The 17,738-nt window shown below is 50.1% G+C and overlaps 1 protein-coding gene and 1 pseudogene across 3 annotated transcripts in view; both read right to left on the bottom strand.

Moving 5' to 3' along the window:
- Positions 1-273: 273 nt before the first annotated feature.
- Positions 274-17,738, bottom strand: part of LOC139278449 (arf-GAP with GTPase, ANK repeat and PH domain-containing protein 1-like) — a 578,697-nt gene continuing 561,232 nt past the window's right edge. For all 3 annotated transcript variants that reach the window (XM_070897250.1, XM_070897260.1, XM_070897241.1), the window contains exons 12-14: positions 6,316-6,470; positions 1,499-1,589; positions 274-500 (exon numbers count right to left, since the gene is read on the bottom strand). In XM_070897250.1, coding sequence (XP_070753351.1) covers positions 274-500; positions 1,499-1,589; positions 6,316-6,470 — 473 coding nt within the window. The remainder of the gene's footprint in view (positions 501-1,498; positions 1,590-6,315; positions 6,471-17,738) is intronic.
- Positions 14,319-14,497, bottom strand: LOC139278674 (U2 spliceosomal RNA; annotated as a pseudogene).

The following is a 17,738-nucleotide window of genomic DNA, read 5'->3' as shown; positions in this document are numbered from 1 at the left end:
GCGCTGTGCAGACCCTGTACCGGACCCCGCTCTGTGCGGACCCCGCTCTGTGCAGACCCCGCGCTGTGCAGACCCCGCGCTGTGCAGACCCTGTACCGGACCCCGCTCTGTGCGGACCCCGCTCTGTGCAGACCCCGCGCTGTGCAGACCCCGCGCTGTGCAGACCCTGTACCGGACCCCGCTCTGTGCAGACCCTGTACCGGACCCCACTCTGTGCAGACCCCGCTCTGTGCGGACCCTGTACCAGACCCCGCTCTGTGCAGACCCCATGCCCTACCTGCTGCTGTCCTGGCTGGGTTTGATCAGCCCCTGCACCGAGTCCTCCCACACACTGTTGGCCATCGCATTTCCGATTCCCGTCATAACCATGATGAGTTCAACAGGCCAGTCGTCCAGGTCAAGAGAGCGCACTCGCGACAGGTGCGTGCCCAGGTTCCGGTGGATGCCGGAACATTCTATGCAGATCAGGGCTCCGAGGTTCAAGCTCGCCCAGTCGGGGTCTGTGGGAGAAACGTGGAGACATTCACATGGGCCCGGCATTCAAACCCGGTGCAAGCCAGCAGGGCACGGCAGCCTGGATCACCGCAGTGGCCACGGGCGATTCGGCAAGCCGTTCGATGCCGTGGCTGAGATTCACAGCCTGGCACAGGCCTCAGTGCCATGGCTGGGCAGGAGAGGGGTGAACGGGCACGATGTGAGCCAGGAATCCACCCGATCAGATCGCTTCGAGAAAGGCCATTCATCCACTCCGACACCAAGGTCGGGTGGATCCCAGATTGTTCCGGGAAGTTTTCCCCTTTACATTCCAAAAGGCTTCAGTGAAACTCAAGCCAATTAGTAAGTGGACTGAGTCCCTTTGAGGCCTTGTGCAGGCTCCAAACCTTCACTACAGAGTAAACTTCTTGATCCTGGAGTCGGAACAGCTCCTGATCCTGCACCGTGGGACACGTTACAGTCCTGCACCGTGGGACACGTTACAGTCCTGCACCGTGGGACACGTTACAGTCCTGCACCGTGGGACACGTTACAGTCCTGCACCGTGGGACACGTTACAGTCCTGCACCGTGGGACACGTTACAGTCCTGCACCGTGGGGCACGTTACAGTCCTGCACCGTGGGGCACGTTACAGTCCTGCACCGTGGGTCACGTTACAGTCCTGCACCGTGGGTCACGTTACAGTCCTGCACCGTGGGACACGTTACAGTCCTGCACCGTGGGGCACGTTACAGTCCTGCACCGTGGGGCACGTTACAGTCCTGCACCGTGGGGCACGTTACAGTCCTGCACCGTGGGGCACGTTACAGTCCTGCACCGTGGGGCACGTTACAGTCCTGCACCGTGGGGCACGTTACAGTCCTGCACCGTGGGACACGTTACAGTCCTGCACCGTGGGGCACGTCCGTGGGGCACGTTACAGTCCTGCACCGTGGGACACGTCTGTGGGGCACATTACAGTCCTGCACCGTGGGGCACATTACAGTCCTGCAGAATACTCACTCGGTGTTTCACAGTCAACACAGAAACTGTTCCCTCGCACGTTCCGGATAGATTGGATGGCGATCGCATCACTCTGGCTTCCCAATCGAGACTGAAATAAAACAGAAAAATATTCTTCATTCTGAAACTGCGATTATTTTCATTGAAGAACTGGAACATTCTGCCCAATATCCCATCGCTTTTTCATACATCAGCCCCACCTTTTCCCCACATCCCCCAACCCCACCTTCTCTGGGACATTGGAACCAGTTCTGGGGGAAGTGGGACCTGTACAAAAGGGACGGTCTGCACTTGGGCAGGACTGGAACTGATGTCCTGGGGGCAACATTTGCTAATGCAGTTCGGGAGTGTTTAAACTAATATGGCAGGGGGATGGGAACCCATGCAGTGAGACAGGGCGAAGTAATATAGATCAGAAACAGATGGTAGAAAGGTAAAAAGCAATAGTGGAAGACCGAGTAAACAAAGGCAAGAAACAAAAAGGGCCACACTACATCATAATTCTAAAAGGACAAAGGGTGTTAAAAAAACAAGCCTGAAGGCTTTGTGTCTTAATGCAAGGAGTATCCGTAATAAGGTGGATGAATTAACTGTGCAAATAGATGTTAACAAATATGATGTGATTGGGATTACAGAGACGTGGCTCCAGGATGATCAGGGCTGGGAACTCAACATCCAGGGGTATTCAACATTCAGGAAGAATAGAATAAAAGGAAAAGGAGGTGGGGTAGCATTGCTGGTTAAAGAGGAGATTAATGCAATAGTTAGGAAGGACTTAGCTTGGATGATGTGGAATCTATATGGGTAGAGCTGCAGAACACCAAAGGGCAAAAAACGTTAGTGGGAGTTGTGTACAGACCTCCAAACAGTAATAGTGATGTTGGGGAGGGCATCAAACAGGAAATTAGGGGTGCATGCAATAAAGGTGCAGCAGTTATAATGGTTGACTTTAATATGCACATAGATTGGGCTAACCAAACTGGAAGCAATACGGTGGAGGAGGATTTCCTGGAGTGCATAAGGGATGGTTTTCGAGACCAATATGTCGAGGAATCAACTAGGGGGGAAGCCATCTTAGACTGAGTGTTGTGTAATGAGAGAGGATTAATTAGCAATCTCGTTGTGCGAGGCCCCTTGGGGAAGAGTGACCATAATATGGTGGAATTCTGCATTAGGATGGAGAATGAAACAGTTAATTCAGAGACCATGGTCCAGAACTTAAAGAAGGGTAACTTTGAAGGTATGAGGCGTGAATTGGCTAGGATAGATTGGCGAATGATACTTAAGGGGTTGACTGTGGATGGGCAATGGCAGACATTTAGAGACCGCATGGATGAACTACAACAATTGTACATCCCTGTCTGGCGTAAAAATAAAAAAGGGAAGGTGGCTCAACCGTGGCTATCAAGGGAAATCAGGGATAGTATTAAAGCCAAGGAAGTGGCATACAAATTGGCCAGAAATAGCAGCGAACCCGGGGACTGGGAGAAATTTAGAACTCAGCAGAGGAGGACAAAGGGTTTGATTAGGGCAGGGAAAATAGAGTACGAGAGGAAGCTTGCAGGGAACATTAAGACAGACTGCAAAAGCTTCTATAGATATGTAAAGAGAAAAAGGTTGGTAAAGACAAACGTAGGTCCCCTGCAGTCAGAATCAGGGGAAGTCATAACGGGGAGCAAAGAAATGGCAGACCAATTGAACAAGTACTTTGGTTCGGTATTCACTAAGGAGGACACAAACAACCTTCCGGATATAAAAGGGGTCGGAGGGTCTAGTAAGGAGGAGGAACTGAGGGAAATCCTTATTAGTCGGGAAATTGTGTTGGGGAAATTGATGGGATTGAAGGCCGATAAGCCCCCAGGGCCTGATGGACTGCATCCCAGAGTACTTAAGGAGGTGGCCTTGGAAATAGCGGATGCATTGACAGTCATTTTCCAACATTCCATAGACTCTGGATCAGTTCCTATGGAGTGGAGGGTAGCCAATGTAACCCCACTTTTTAAAAAAGGAGGGAGAGAGAAAACAGGGAATTATCGACCGGTCAGCCTGACATCGGTAGTGGGTAAAATGATGGAATCAATTATTAAGGATGTCATAGCAGTGCATTTGGAAAGAGGTGACATGATAGGTCCAAGTCAGCATGGATTTGTGAAAGGGAAATCATGCTTGACAAATCTTCTGGAATTTTTTGAGGATGTTCCCAGTAGAGTGGACAAGGCAGAACCAGTTGATGTGGTGTATTTGGACTTTCAGAAGGCTTTCAACAAGGTCCCACACAAGAGATTAATGTGCAAAGTTAAAGCACATGGGATTGGGGGTAATGTGCTGACGTGGATTGAGAACTGGTTGTCAGACAGGAAGCAAAGAGTAGGAGTAAACGGGTATTTTTCAGAATGGCAGGCAGTGACTAGTGGGGTACCACAAGGTTCTGTGCTGGGGCCCCAGCTGTTTACACTGTATATTAATGATTTAGACGAGGGGATTAAATGTAGTATCTCCAAATTTGCGGATGACACTAAGTTGGGTGGCAGTGTGAGCTGCGAGGAGGATGCTATGAGGCTGCAGAGTGACTTGGATAGGTTAGGTGAGTGGACAAATGCATGGCAGATGAAGTATAATGTGGATAAATGTAAGGTTATCCACTTTGGTGGTAAAAACAGAGAGACAGACTATTATCTGAATGGTGACAGATTAGGAAAAGGGAAGGTGCAACGAGACCTGGGTGTCATGGTACATCAGTCATTGAAGGTTGGCATGCAGGTACAGCAGGCGGTTAAGAAAGCAAATGGCATGTTGGCCTTCATAGCGAGGGGATTTGAGTACAGGGGCAGGGAGGTGTTACTACAGTTGTACAGGGCCTTGGTGAGGCCACACCTGGAGTATTGTGTACAGTTTTGGTCTCCTAACTTGAGGAAGGACATTCTTGCTATTGAGGGAGTGCAGCGAAGATTCACCAGACTGATTCCCGGGATGGCGGGACTGACATATCAAGAAAGACTGGATCAACTGGGCTTGTATTCACTAGAGTTCAGAAGAATGAGAGGGGATCTCATAGAAACGTTTAAAATTCTGACAGGTTTAGACAGGTTAGATGCAGGAAGAATGTTCCCAATGTTGGGGAAGTCCAGAACCAGGGGTCACAGTCTAAGTATATTCAATAAGGGGTTAGCCATTTAGGACCGAGATGAGGAGAAACTTCTTCACCCAGAGAGTGGTGAACCTGTGGAATTCTCTACCACAGAAAGTTGTTGAGGCCAATTCACTAAATATATTCAAAAAGGAGTTAGATGTAGTCCTTACTACTGGGGGGATCAAGGGGTATGGCGAGAAAGCAGGAATGGGGTACTGAAGTTGCATGTTCAGCCATGAACTCATTGAATGGCGGTGCAGGCTAGAAGGGCCGAATGGCCTACTCCTGCACCTATTTTCTATGTTTCTATGTTTTCCCCACATCCCCAACCCCACCAACTCCCCACATCCCTCAATACCTTCTCCCTCCAGAAACAAATCTAATTGTCTCATCCCATTTACAACGTCTTTGCGATTTATTCCACCACTCATTCTTTCTTTGGAAGAAAAGGATCCCCTTCTTGCTCCTCGTGTCCTCAGTATTAATTTGTGTCGCTGGGATTTGAGCACAGGGAGCACTTTGCCTGGATCGAGTTTGTTCATTCTTTTCATAACAGCCGTGGCTGCCTGATTAAAAGAATATTATAATTATCTCTTTATCGCTGCTCGACACAGACCTATGTACATCAGAGGACTGTCACCTGTAATAATACCAGCTGCTAATATGCTGTACCCAGGCCAGGCCCAGAGTGGGGGCCTGACAGACACCAGGCAGCAGCTGCCAACAGCACACAACAGTTTGTTCAGAATGGATCAGTCCCGTTGTGTATTGGAGGGAGAGGCTGTGCCTGGTATCCGGTAATCACCATCACAGGACGGCATAAACGGCAATCTGTGCCTGGGGTCAGGGCCTGCGGTCACTCACTGCAGGGCCTGGGGTCACTCATTGCAGGGCCTTGGGTCAGGGTCGGGAGTCACTCACTCCAGGGCCTGGGGTCGCTCACTGCAGGGTCTGGGGTCACTCACTGCAGGGTCTGGGGTCACTCACTGCAGGGTCTAGGGTCACTCACTGCAGGGCCTGGGGTCAGAGCCCGGGGTCACTCACTCCAGGACCTGGGGTCACTCACTGCAGGGCCTGGCGTCAGAGCCCAGGGTCACTCACTCCAGGGCCTGGGGTCAGAGCCCGGGGTCACTCACTCCAGGGCCTGGGGTCAGGGCCTGGGGTCACTCACTCCAGGGCCTGGGGTCACTCACTGCAGGGCCTGGCGTCAGAGCCCAGGGTCACTCACTCCAGGGCCTGGGGTCAGAGCCCGGGGTCACTCACTCCAGGGCCCGGGGTCAGGGCCTGGGGTCACTCACTCCAGGGCCTGGGGTCACTCCGGGACTGGGGCCCGGGGTAATCTGAGACAGGGGCCGGGTCACTCCGAGACAGCGGTCACTCCGGGACTGTGGCTGTGGTCACTCTGAGAGTTAGGACTGGGGTCACTCCGAGAGTTAAGACTGGGGTCACTCACTCACCGTGTGGATCAGTAAGGCCGAGGTCAGGAGCCACAGGCCAGAGCAAAGTGCCCAATCTCCAGAAGGGGAGCAGCGGGTGGACCTGGTGGAATACTTGCATGGAGGCACAAAAGCCACTCCCAGCCCCCAGCCCCCCTGTACCCGAGCTCCCTGCACCCAGCGATGGAAACACGTCTGGTCAGATTCTCTCACACCAAGCGGTGGGCGTACGTTCTCGGTGCCGGCCGTACCTTGTTTTTGCTGCTTTCACAGGACTGTAGACTGGCAAAGATCTGACTCTCGATCGCCAGCACCCATGATTCTCTCTCATCAGAACTCGAGGCCTCAAAATGCCATGTCTGCCCAGTTAGCGACACAATCACAAACTCATAGGTTTCTTCCACATCTGTAAGATAGAAAGAGAGACAGTGGGACAGTCAGAGTCGGTGTTAAAACTGCTGCCTCTCATCTCCAGCCCAAGATTCTTCAACTCTTCCGTTGTAGTTGTATTTCCTCACACCAGGCAGCCTCCTGGTGAATCCGTTCTGTCCTTGCTCTGTTGCTTTAACATCCTTCATATAGCGTGGAGCCCAAAACTGCTCGCAGTCTCCAACTGGAGCCTGACTGAGGTTTTAACAGGCTCCCCATTACATCTCCACTCTTACATTCTACACCTCGTGGCATCAACTCAGTATCCATTCACTTTCACTTTTTAATGGCCTTATCCATTTGAAATGCTGCTTTCACTATTTGGTGAATCCCTTTTCTCTTCCCCATCACTCAGCTTTTCCACAAAGTATAATTATTACACTTGTGTTGAATAGAACTGCACCATCTTACATTTACTGACATTGAATTCCATCTGACACGTTCTTTCCCCATTCTGCCGTCTTATCAATTCTTTATTGTTCATTCACGGGATCTGGACGTCGCTGGCAAGGCCGGCATTTATTGCCCATCCCTCGAGAAGGTGGTGGTGAGCCGCCATTTCACGGGGCAGTTAAGAGTCAACCACATTGCTGTGGGTCTGGAGTCACATATCGACCAGACCAGATAGGGACGGCAGATTTCCTTCCCTAAAGGACATTCGTGAACCCGATGGGTTTTTACCACAATCCGGTAGTTCCATGGTCACCATTACCGGCACCAGCTTTTTATTCCGGATTTATTTAATGAACTGAATTTAAATTCCCCAGCTGCCGCGGTGGGATCTATGGATCATTAGTTCAGGCCTCTGGATTACTAGGCCAGTAACATAACCACTGCTCTATTGTATCCCAATGCCTCCATTTGGTCCTCAGAATGACTAACTGTGCCCCTTATTTCAGTGTCGTCTACAGATTTGGGCACGGCTCCCTGTATCCAAATCATTGATGTACAAGTGTCTCGTGGGCAAGGTACCAGAGGGCGAGGGGCACCTGTGCAAATGTATGCCACCAGGACCCGGGGAGGGAACGGGAACAGAGATGGTAACACATGGTCCCTACAGCCTGGGGGCCTACAATTAATGGGCCAATTTCAGGCACGTGCCTCACGGGTTTAAAGGGACCATAGCTCACTGGTCGACTCACTCTCCTCTCACCCTGACCCCTCCCAAAAAATGTTCACCAACAGCAGGAGCTGGGTCCTTGAGTCTGATTAGTGAAGGCAGCCAGTGAATAGCGAGTGATAACAATATACATCTCCACACATACTTGATCTCATAGCAAACGGATTAGTAATTACCTAATTAGGGTTATGCAAATACCATGCTCATTTGCATAATGCCTCATTCCCTGAGCTCTGGAAGCTGTCGGCCAATTGTCTCCACACAAGGCAAACAGCAAAAAATGATCTGCAGCAGCGCACGGCTTGGCAACTCAAACTGATAACTTCATCTTCCCCTTGCTCAGTGCCCAGAGAATCCCGGGATCCAGGGAGGGAGCAGGGCTTCCCAGGACTGGGAGAATCTCGGGATCCAGGGAGAGAGCAGGACTTCCCGGAACTGGGAGAATCCCGGGATCCAGGAAGAGAGCTGGGCTTCTCGGGACCGAGAGAATACCTTACTTGAATAGCGAGGTTACATTTGCTACCTTCCAGTCCACTGGGATTTCTTTACTAATTTCTTTATGTTCCTCATTCTCACTGGACACTTGTGCTTCCCACTATTTCCAGAGTGCTTTTTGTGTCGTCTTCGATGAAGACAGTTACAAAGTAAACCACTCTGCCATTTCATTATTCCCTATTATAATTTCTCCTGTCTCTGCCTCTAAGGGACCCACATTTACTTTCGCTAATCTCTTCATTTTTATATACCTACAGAAACTTTTATAATCTGTTTTTGTCTCTTGCTAGTTTACTCTCATTCTATTTTTTCTCTCAATCAATTTCATGTATATAGTAAATATATTGAGTATATAGTGAATATAGTGTGTGCATACAGTGAATATAGTGTGTGCATGGTGAATATATTGTGTGTGTGTTGTGTATATAGTGAATATATTGTGTAGTGAATATATTGTGTACATGTTGTGTATATATTGAGTATATAGTGAATGTGGTGTGTGCATACAGTGAATATATTGTAAATATATTGTGTATACAGTGAATATATTGTGTGTACAGTGAATATGTGTGTACAGTCAACAGTGTGTAGTGAATATAGTGTGTACATGTTGTGTATATAATGTGTATGCAGTGTATCTATTGTGTATACAGTGCATATAGTGTGTACGTGTATATATTGTGTATGTGTATATATTGTGTGTACAGTGAAGTGTGTGTACATGTAGTGTATAGATTATGTATACAATGAATATAGTGTGTACATGTTGTGTGTATTGTATATATTGTGTGTACAGTGAATATAGTGTACATGTTGCGTATATATTGTGTATACAGTGTATATATTGTATACAGTGAACACATTGTGTACATGTTGCGTATATATTGTGTATACAGTGTAGATATTGTGTATACAGTGAATATAGTGTGTGTACAGTGAATATAGTGTGTACATGTTGTGTATATATTGCCCCAGATCGATTGTAGACTCACATGGTCACATGACTGCCCAATATTGAAGAATTCTAGCAAGCATCAGGGATGTGTTAGTTTTTGGCCAGAGACAATCTGCTTCCAGTTGGTCTGACGAAAGGACAGCGACCTGAAACGTTAACTCTTGTTTCTCTCTCCACAGATGCTGCCTGACCCGCTGAATATTCCCAGCATTCTCTGTTTTCATTCGTGATCTGATTAATGCTTCCCAGAGACCATTGCAAAGAGTGAGAAAGCTGTCTGGCCACACTAGCGGTAATCGGTGAAGCCAGTCATATTCCCACCCAACAACAGCGCCTTTAAAGTAGTAAAACGTCCCACAGGAACGTTATCAAAGAAAGTTTGACTCCGAGCCACATAAGGAGATATTAGGACTGTGATTAAAAGCTTGGCCAAAGAGGGCGGCTTTAAGGAGCGTTTTAAAGGAGGAGACGAAACGAAATAGCCGAACAGTGTATCTTTAAGAACCGCTGCACCCGGTGCTGGTGTCTGCCTGATTGTAATTTTTTCGTCCAGTCAATGGAACTCATTTATTTCCCTAAACCAGTCACTATTGCGGAGTTCAATAATCAGTATGCTCATTAGAATACCTGATAATAATGAGAAAAAAAAGGGACATCACCAGCTCCATTGTTCCTAATGGACGTGATTAGAGGATGGAAATCTCTCATCTCACGCTAGATAAACCAGTCCAAGAACTCAATAGGTTTTTGGAACTTGCCAATACACAGCAACACAGCAGGAGGCTTTTGTCATTACATTTCTGCTCTTCTTATTAGCATCAGGCTCTGTTTGTGTGGCACGGGGACTGACGGCTGCACAATTTGGTTTATTACATGTACACCTACAGCCCCGCGTGCTGCACAGCCCCATGGACCAGACAGAGAGCAAGTTTCATCGCACACCAAGTTTAAGGAGTACCCAAGAAAGAGAGGAAAGACTTGCATTTACATAGCGCCTTTCGCAACCTCAGGACTTTCAGAAGGCTTTCGACAAGGTCCCACACAAGAGATTAATGTGCAAAGTTAAAGCACATGGGATTGGGGGTAGTGTGCTGACATGGATTGAGAACTGGTTGTCAGACAGGAAGCAAAGAGTAGGAGTAAATGGGGACTTTTCAGAATGGCAGGCAGTGACTAGTGGGGTACCGCAAGGTTCTGTGCTGGGGCCCCAGCTGTTTACACTGTACATTAATGATTTAGACGAGGGGATTAAATGTAGTATCTCCAAATTTGCGGATGACACTAAGTTGGGTGGCAGTGTGAGCTGCAAGGAGGATTCTATGAGGCTGCAGAGCGACTTGGATAGGTTAGGTGAGTGGGCAAATGCATGGCAGATGAAGTATAATGTGGATAAATGTGAGGTTATCCACTTTGGTGGTAAAAACAGAGAGACAGACTATTATCTGAATGGTGACAGATTAGGAAAAGGGGAGGTGCAAAGAGACCTGGGTGTCATGGTACCTGGGTGTTGCTACAATTGTACAGGGCCTTGGTGAGGCCACACCTGGAGTATTGTGTACAGTTTTGGTCTCCTAACCTGAGGAAGGACATTCTTGCTATTGAGGGAGTGCAGCGAAGGTTCACCAGACTGATTCCCGGGATGGCGGGACTGACCTATCAAGAAAGACTGGATCAACTGGGCTTGTATTCACTGGAGTTCAGAAGAATGAGAGGGGACCTCATAGAAACGTTTAAAATTCTGACGGGGTTAGACAGGTTAGATGCAGGAAGAATGTTCCCAATGTTGGGGAAGTCCAGAACCAGGGGACACAGTCTAAGGATAAGGGGGAAGCCATTTAGGACCGAGATGAGGAGGAATTTCTTCACCCAGAGAGTGGTGAACCTGTGGAATTCTCTACCACAGAAAGTTGTTGAGGCCAATTCACTAAATATATTCAAAAAGGAGTTAGATGAAGTCCTTACTACTAGGGGAATCAAGGGGTATGGTGAGAAAGCAGGAATGGGGTACTGAAGTTGCATGTTCAGCCATGAACTCATTGAATGGCGGTGCAGGCTAGAAGGGCCGAATGGCCTACTCCTGCACCTATTTTCTATGTTTCTATGTTTCTAGGAAGTCCCAAAGCGCTTTACATCCAATACTTTGTGAAGTGGAGTCATTATTGTAATGTGGGAAACGCGGCGGCCAATTTGCGCACAGAAAGCTCCCACAAACAATGATGTGATAATGACCAGGACTGTCCTGCATTTCTTCAAACAGTGCACTGGAATATTTAGCATCTGCCCAAACAGAGAGACAGGGCCTTGGAATAACATCTCATCCAAAGGAAGGCACGCTGGAAGCACTCCTCATTATACTGGAGTGTGAGTAAAGTGGAACACAACCATTGAACGCACAAGTACCAGCACTGCCACTCAAGCAGGCCGACAGCGTTACCTGGCCCAGTCCACATGCACTCTGGGTATCGCGCTCACTCCACATGCACTCTGGGTATCGCGCTCACTCCACATGCACTCTGGGTATCGCGCTCACTCCACATGCACTCTGGGTATCGCGCTCACTCCACATGCACTCTGGGTATCGCGCTCACTCCACATGCACTCTGGGTATCGCGCTCACTCCACATGCACTCTGGGTATCGCGCTCACTCCACATGCACTCTGGGTATCGCGCTCACTCCACATGCACTCTGGGTATCGCGCTCACTCCACATGCACTCTGGGTATCGCGCTCACTCCACATGCACTCTGGGTATCGCGCTCACTCCACATGCACTCTGGGTATCGCGCTCACTCCACATGCACTCTGGGTATCGCGCTCACTCCACATGCACTCTGGGTATCGCGCTCACTCCACATGCACTCTGGGTATCGCGCTCACTCCACATTCACTCTGAATATCGAGCGCACTCCATACTTTTTATTTCTGATTGCTTGTCTGATAAGCAGAAATTTTCTCCAGTTAAATATTGAGAAGGCATTGTCTTTGGACCCCGGCCACAAACTGCGTTCCCTAGTCACCAACTCCATCCCTCTCCCTGGCATTGGTCGGAGGCTGAACCACACCGTTTGCAACACTGGTGCCATATTTGACCCTGAGCTGAGCTCCTGACCACATAACAGCACCATCACGAAGACAGCCTACTTCTTCCTACGTTACATCGCCCGCCTCCGCCCCTGCCTCAGCTCACCTGCCACCGAAACTCTCATTCATTCCTTTGTTACCTCTAGACTTTAGTTCAATGCTCTACTGGCCGACCTCCCTTCATTTCTGGCTCATCCCAAACTCTGCTACCCGTGCCCGAACTCACATCAAGTCCCGCTCACCCATCACCCCTGTGCTCGCTGACCTACATTGGCTCCTGGTTAAGCAATGTCTCGATTATAAAATTCCTCCATGGCCTAGGCCCTCCCTATCTCTGTAACATCCTCCAGCCCTAAACCCCCCATCAGCTCTACACTACACTCTAATTCTGGCCTCTTGCACATTCCCAATTTTCATTGGTCCACCATTGGTAGCCGTGCCTTCAGCTGTCAAGCTCTGGAATTCACTCCCTCAACCTCTCCGCTTCTCATTCCTCCTTACAAACGTTCCTTCAAACTGATTTCTTTGACCATTTGTCCTAATGTCTCTTTATGGTGCTCATGGTCAAATTTTGTTTGATAATCAGTCCAGTTAGGCGCCTTGGGACATTGTACTATGTTAAAGGCGCTATATAAATGCTGTTGTAGTGATGCAGTCTGGGGAGGGGGGAGGAGCTTAAAAACAAGACAGTCCTGGCAACTGGGACTTAGTAAAATTACTTTTCAATCTGTTTCTATGTCAGGAGAAAATCTACATTACGTATAGTTACAGTGAGTGACCCTTACCCTGAATAAACAGTGACTCTGTACAGGTACACAGTGAGTGACCCTTACCCTGAATAAACAGTGACTCTGTACAGTTACAGTGAGTGACCCTTACCCTGAATAAACAGTGACTCTGTACAGTTACACAGTGAGTGACCCTTACCCTGAATAAACAGTGACTCTGTACAGTTACAGTGAGTGACCCTTACCCTGAATAAACAGTGACTCTGTACAGTTACAGTGAGTGACCCTTACCCTGAATAAACAGTGACTCTGTACAGTTACAGTGAGTGACCCTTACCCTGAATAAACAGTGACTCTGTACAGTTACACAGTGAGTGACCCTTATCCTGAATAAACAGCGACTCTGTACAGTTACAGTGAGTGACCCTTACCCTGAATAAACAGTGACTCTGTACAGTTACACAGTGAGTGACCCTTACCCTGAATAAACAGTGACTCTGTACAGTTACAGTGAGTGACCCTTACCCTGAATAAACAGTGACTCTGCACAGTTACAGTGAGTGACCCTTACCCTGAATAAACAGTGACTCTGTACAGTTAGTGAGTGACCCTTACCCTGAATAAACAGTGACTCTGTACAGTTACACAGTGAGTGACCCTTACCCTGAATAAACAGTGACTCTGTACAGTTACACAGTGAGTGACCCTTACCCTGAATAAACAGTGACTCTGTACAGTTACACAGTGAGTGACCCTTACCCTGAATAAACAGTGACTCTGTACAGTTACAGTGAGTGACCCTTACCCTGAATAAACAGTGACTCTGTACAGTTACACAGTGAGTGATCCTTACCCTGAATAAACAGTGACTCTGTACAGTTTTTTTTTATTTGTTGCCAATCTTTCCAATTCTTTGTCAGATCACAAACGCCAAAGGTCACCTTGGGCCAATTCAAGGATCACTCTGCGCCAGTGTTTTTGCTCTTAGCCAAAAGGCCGAGAGCCCAAGCACCGTTCCTGGAAGTACTGCAATACCAGGTTCGTGCCATGGAGGTGGATGTGTGCCCCCCACCCACCTCCAGTGAGTGACCCTTACCCTGAATAAACAGTGACTCTGTACAGTTAGTGAGTGACCCTTACCCTGAATAAACAGTGACTCTGTACAGTTACACAGTGAGTGACCCTTACGCTGAATAAACAGTGACTCTGTACAGTTACACAGTGAGTGACCCTTACCCTGAATAAACAGTGACTCTGTACAGTTAGTGAGTGACCCTTACGCTGAATAAACAGTGACTCTGTACAGTTAGTGAGTGACCCTTACCCTGAATAAACAGTGACTCTGTACAGTTTTTTTTTTGTATCCAATTTCTTTCCAGATCAACTCTAACGCCAAAGATCACTTTGCGCCAATATATTTGATCTTAGGCCAAAAGGCCGAGAGGCGAAGTTGCACCGTTCCTGGAAATATTGCCATACCAGGTCGGTGCATGGAGTGGACGGGGCAAACCCCTGATCCAGCTCCCTGTCCAAAAATCAATTCAATATCATGTCCCCATAGGGGATATTAAACTGATAAGAACAGATACTACACTTGATCTTAGCCAAAAGGCCGAGAAGCGATCTGTACAGTTACTGTGAGTGACCCTTACCCTGAATAAACAGTGACTGTGTTGTTTTTATAGTTGGATCGGCAAACATTTCATATTGTCATCACCACTCTCTCCACGCTGAGCTCTGCAACTCCACCAAGCTGCAGCTGTAGGGCGAGTGTAACGCTGCATGCAGGGTGAGTGTAACGCTGCACGCACGCTGTAGGGCGAGTGTAACACTGTAGGGCGAGTGTAACGCTGTAGGGTGAGTGTAACGCTGCACGCACGCTGTAGGGCGAGTGTAACGCTGTAGGGCGAGTGTAACGCTGCAGGGTGAGTATAACGCTGTAGGGCGAGTGTAACGCTGCAGGGTGAGTGTAACGCTGTAGGGTAAGTGTAACGCTGCACACACGCTGTAGGGTGAGTGTAACGCTGCATGCAGGGTGAGTGTAACGCTGCACACACGCTGTAGGGTGAGTGTAACGCTGCATGCAGGGTGAGTGTAACGCTGCACGCACGCTGTAGGGCGAGTGTAACGCTGCAGGGTGAGTGTAACGCTGTAGGGTAAGTGTAACGCTGCACACACGCTGTAGGGTAAGTGTAACGCTGCATGCAGGGTGAGTGTAACGCTGCACGCACGCTGTAGGGCGAGTGTAACGCTGCAGGGTGAGTGTAACGCTGCAGGGTGAGTGTAACGCTGCATGCAGGGTGAGTGTAACGCTGCACGCACGCTGTAGGGCGAGTGTAACGCTGCAGGGTGAGTGTAACGCTGCAGGGTGAGTGTAACGCTGCATGCAGGGTGAGTGTAACGCTGCACGCACGCTGTAGGGCGAGTGTAACGCTGCACGCACGCTGTAGGGCGAGTGTAACGCTGCACGCACGCTGTAGGGCGAGTGTAACGCTGTAGGGCGAGTGTAACGCTGCACGTACGCTGGAGGGCGAGTGTAACGCTGTAGGGTGAGTGTAACGCTGCACGCACGCTGGAGGGCGAGTGTAACGCTGTAGGGCGAGTGTAACGCTGCACGCACGCTGTAGGGCGAGTGTAACGCTGTACGTACGCTGTAGGGCGAGTGTAACGCTGCACGCACGCTGTAGGGCGAGTGTAACGCTGCACGTACGCTGTAGGGTGAGTGTAACGCTGCACGTACGCTGTAGGGCGAGTGTAACGCTGTAGGGTGAGTGTAACGCTGTAGGGTGAGTGTAACGCTGTAGGGTGAGTGTAACGCTGCACACACGCTGTAGGGTGAGTGTAACGCTGTAGGGTGAGTGTAACGCTGCACACACGCTGTAGGGTGAGTGTAACGCTGTAGGGTGAGTGTAATGCTGCACGCACGCTGTAGGGCGAGTGTAACGCTGTAGGGTGAGTGTAACGCTGCACGCACGCTGTAGGGCGAGTGTAACGCTGTAGGGTGAGTGTAACGCTGCACGCACGCTGGAGGGTGAGTGTAACGCTGTAGGGTGAGTGTAACGCTGCACGCACGCTGTAGGGCGAGTGTAACGCTGTAGGGCGAGTGTAACGCTGCACATACGCTGTAGGGTGAGTGTAACGCTGCACGCACGCTGTAGGGCGAGTGTAACGCTGTAGGGCAAGTGTAACGCTGCACATACGCTGTAGGGTGAGTGTAACGCTGCACGCACGCTGGAGGGTGAGTGTAACGCTGTAGGGTGAGTGTAACGCTGCACGCACGCTGTAGGGCGAGTGTAACGCTGCACATACGCTGTAGGGTGAGTGTAACGCTGCACGCACGCTGTAGGGCGAGTGTAACGCTGCACATACGCTGTAGGGTGAGTGTAACGCTGCACGTACGCTGTAGGGCGAGTGTAACGCTGCACGCACGCTGTAGGGTGAGTGTAACGCTGCACGTACGCTGTAGGGTGAGTGTAACGCTGCACGTACGCTGTAGGGTGAGTGTAACGCTGCACGTACGCTGTAGGGCGAGTGTAACGCTGTAGGGTGAGTGTAACGCTGCACGCACGCTGTAGGGTGAGTGTAACGCTGCACGTACGCTGTAGGGCGAGTGTAACGCTGTAGGGCGAGTGTAACGCTGCACATACGCTGAGGAAAGGGAATAGCACATCCCTGAAGAGCGGGAGCAAATACAAACTCACCGACTCCATTCAGTGCCTGAGTAATTAGGGGGCAGCGAGAGAAACAAATCCAATCCAGCACCTTGTGTCGTTATTATTTAATAGGTTTTTAAAAGCCTAAGACCATCGGAGAGCTGTAGAGGACACGATTCAGTAGAACCTGCAGCTTGTAATACATGTTAACCCCGCGACCCCATCTCAAACACTCTGCCAGCAACAAGTGCTTTCAAATTAGAGGTAAATTAAGAAAGGCAGCACAGTGTTGCATGGATGAAGAGATGCAATTTAAATCCAATACAAAAGCCAGCCGCAGTAAAAGGGCAAATATGATTTTCCATTAATTAACAGACGGCAACAGAAAAGACATTTTTAAACGTTGGCAATTTAAGAGGGGAGCGCGGCCAATCGGCACTGACCAGTCGCTGAGTCGATCGGCGCTGACCATTCAATGATTGGCCTGGTCAAACCACACCCGCACCGGCCAAACCACCGACACCGGCCAAACCACCCGCACCGGCCCTGGTCAAACCACCCACACCGGCCCTGGCCAAACCACCCGCACCGGCCCTGGTCAAACCACCCGCACCGGCCCTGGTCAAACCACCCACACCGGCCCTGGCCAAACCACCCGCACCGGCCCTGGTCAAACCACCCGCACCGGCCCTGGCCAAACCACCCGCACCGGCCCTGGTCAAACCACCCGCACCGGCCCTGGTCAAACCACCCACACCGGCCCTGGCCAAACCACCCGCACCGGCCCTGGTCAAACCACCCGCACCGGCCCTGGTCAAACCACCCACACCGGCCCTGGCCAAACCACCCGCACCGGCCCTGGTCAAACCACCCGCACCGGCCCTGGTCAAACCACCCGCACCGGCCCTGGTCAAACCACCCGCACCGGCCCTGGTCAAACCACCCGCACCGGCCAAACCACTCACACCGGTCAAACCACCCGCACCGGCCCTGGTCAAACCACCCGCACCGGCCCTGGTCAAACCACCCACACTAGCCAAACCACCCACACCGGCCCTGGCCAAACCACCCACACTGGCCCTGGCCAAACCACACCGGCCCTGGTCAAACCACCCACACCGGCCCTGGTCAAACCACCCGCACCGGCCCTGGTCAAACCACCCACACCGGCCCTGGTCAAACCACCCACACCGGCCCTGGCCAAACCACACC

Source organism: Pristiophorus japonicus, chromosome 1, assembly GCF_044704955.1.
Source record: "Pristiophorus japonicus isolate sPriJap1 chromosome 1, sPriJap1.hap1, whole genome shotgun sequence".
NCBI lineage: Eukaryota > Metazoa > Chordata > Chondrichthyes > Pristiophoridae > Pristiophorus > Pristiophorus japonicus.
The sequence above is the reverse complement of the archived record's forward strand: the minus strand, read 5'-3'. Positions and strand labels throughout refer to the sequence as shown.